At 39.4% G+C, this 2,691-nt stretch overlaps 1 protein-coding gene across 1 annotated transcript in view; it reads left to right on the top strand.

The window, feature by feature from the left end:
- Positions 1-2,691, top strand: part of LOC105002131 (dedicator of cytokinesis protein 11-like) — a 12,365-nt gene that overhangs the window by 8,096 nt on the left and 1,578 nt on the right. Inside the window, exon 5 of the mRNA XM_010858638.1 lies at positions 1,980-2,120. Within this exon, the coding sequence (XP_010856940.1) occupies positions 1,980-2,120 (141 nt within the window). The remainder of the gene's footprint in view (positions 1-1,979; positions 2,121-2,691) is intronic.

Here is a 2,691-nt window from a genome sequence, read left to right as displayed (position 1 = left end):
ACAGAAAAATTTACAGTTGAGATGAAAGTTTGAGCAAAAATTGAATTCAGTGTTAATTACGGAAGGCCAATTTTACCACAGACAAATCCAGGTTGTGTGTACATTTCTAGGTAGGCAGGCCATCCGATAATATCAGCCTTCCCTTATGGTCAGAGTTCAGTGTCCAGAGACGAGTTTTCTACCACTGACTGTAGAGAATAAAGAAACACTGACTGAAGGAGATGGTTCTGACTTTGAACTCCTAGAGAAGGCCGTATGTCCCCACATTTGCACGCACAGGCCTCAGAAGAGAAAGGGGGCTGGAGTGATTTAGTCCAGTTTTCTTTCACATTCCACTGTCTGAGTAAGCTCGAAAGGAGAGCAGATAAATGGGCGGAAATTAGAATTGATCTCCATGGCAATGACTTGCCTTTGCTGGCTCCACAGATAGATAAGTGTTCAAGAGGGAGCTGTCTAGTCCCACACATTTGTAGACAAATAGACTCTAGGGGAAAAAATTATGCTTTCAGGTACGAATATTATACTTTAGGTCCTTTTAAGGGGAGTTTTGTCAGTGACGCAGGCAAGGTCAGAACAGCTATAATTATCTAAGACTCTTCAGGCACAATACCTGTTTTGGCTTGAATTACTCAGGCAATTGAGAAAAATTCTTGTGTTTCTTGGCTTGACTTTTCCATACTGGCAATATATTCTGCTCAGATTCATCCAGTCACTTCCCATCTACCCTCTCTCTGGTCTTATTGAAAGTATAGTAAGTTGTGCCACAGTCTATACTTTTTCTTACATTTGTGAACAGAATATGAATCTGTTCAGACAATCAGAGTGAACAGATGAACTCAGATCGCCTGAGCTGGGTGAGCTGAAGGGGGATTCAGTGAGTTTCTTTGGGGCGGGGGAGGGGGACAGATTCCTCCCCTGCTGGGAGGAATTTCTTGACTCTCAGTATCTTCTTTTAAACTTTTTTTGAAGTACGAATAATTTAAAAAATATATCTCAGTGGCAGCCAGGATTCATCCTCCAGCTCTGTTAGAAGCTGAGCTCAGTGGTTTTGTTTCCTATGTACACGCCTCACCCTCTGTCCATCATTTCAGTGTAGGTGGTCCCCAGGGTTCCAGCCTCATCCTCCTCACCCTAGTTGCCACTGATTCTGAAATCCAGATCTCCAACCCACACCTTCCCTATTTTCTAACCAGTTACTTGTATCCTTTCAAACTCAGTATATCCTAAACTGAAGTCATTGTCTCTATTCACCCTCCCCTTATATCTGCTATTCATTTTTATTTCACAACTAAGTTTATAACATCGCAATCTACTGAATCTTCCAAGTTAGAGGCTATGGTATTATTCTTGCCTCCCATATCCATTCATGTCAAATTTGTTTCATGCACAGCTCAGAAAAGAAACAAAATTCCTACCATCCTGGAACACAGTATTTTGTGGGGAGGACAAACAATAAATAATGAAGTAAATGTTAAAAATAATGTTAGAAACTTAATTAAGGAAAGGGAGTATAGGCTGTCAGAGAGTATATAATTCTATATAGGGAGTTAAGGAAAGTCTGTCTTTGGGACTGCCAATTGATTAGAGACTTGAATGAAATGAGGGAGTAAACCATGCATCTATCTTGGGGAAAGAGAGTTCCTGACAGAACAGCAAGTTCAAAGGTCCTGAGGTGGGAGTGTACTTGGTGTGCTGGAAAAATAACCAAAGAGCCTGGTGGAGCTGAAACAGAGGGAGGGGGCAGGCTTGAGTGGTAGGAGATGAAATCAGAGGAGCAGAGTCAGGAGTGAGGCAGGGATTTATTTCAGTGTTAGAACCTTAGTGTAAGAACACTACAAAGGCTCACTGAAAAAAGTTAAGAGTTCAAATGAAGAATGGACAGAGATCTGTTAGATTTTGCAAGTTTTACTTAGAGATCTATGTGAATTCATGTGAATTCTATTTTGGGAGAGAAATGATTCATATTATCTGTTTTTTAGAGGTTGGACTTTTCAGGAATTGAACCTGATATAAAGCCATTTGAGGAAAAGTGCAATAAACGTTTCTTGGTAAATTGCCATGATTTAATGTTCAATATCTTGGGTCAAGTTGGAGACAATGCAAAAGGACCACCCACAAACGTATGTATGACTTTTTCTTCTACCTCCCTTAAACCAGTACATTAAAGAAATTACTGTTTTGTTTTGTTTTGTTTTTGCTGAGAACTAATTTACTGGGTGAAAATTCCATTGCTACATGTTACAATAAATTTAACATGGAAGAATTTTATTTGTCTTTCTTTTGCCAGGATAGGAATATGTTTTCATCTTAAGAGGATTCATGAAAGTCTTACCTATTCAAAATAGCAGAGTAGGTAGGCTCTTGACCTTCAGGAGGGACATATCTCCAGAACCTGGAAAGTCCTCAAATTTGTAAATTTTACTAGAGAATATGACTTCTGTGAAATTGACTCATAGCCATGAATAAGGAACACCAAAATCATGAAGGAACACAGAGGCTGTTCAGTCAGCTTGTCTCACTCACTATTCTCATAGAGTGAATTCATTGTGTTCTGCACAGAAAATTCTAATTATTAGCTGTCACAGATCATTTGAGCTGCTTAGGAATACTTGAAACTATGAATGTAAAATCGCCCAAAAGACTGCATTTTCTGTTCACCTTTTTTGTTTTCTTTTTTTTTGTGGGGGGGGG

Source organism: Bison bison, unplaced genomic scaffold (genome assembly GCF_000754665.1).
Source record: "Bison bison bison isolate TAMUID 2011002044 unplaced genomic scaffold, Bison_UMD1.0 scf7180017855335, whole genome shotgun sequence".
NCBI lineage: Eukaryota > Metazoa > Chordata > Mammalia > Artiodactyla > Bovidae > Bison > Bison bison.
Note: the sequence above shows the minus strand (reverse complement) of the source record. Positions and strands in the feature narration are given on the sequence as shown.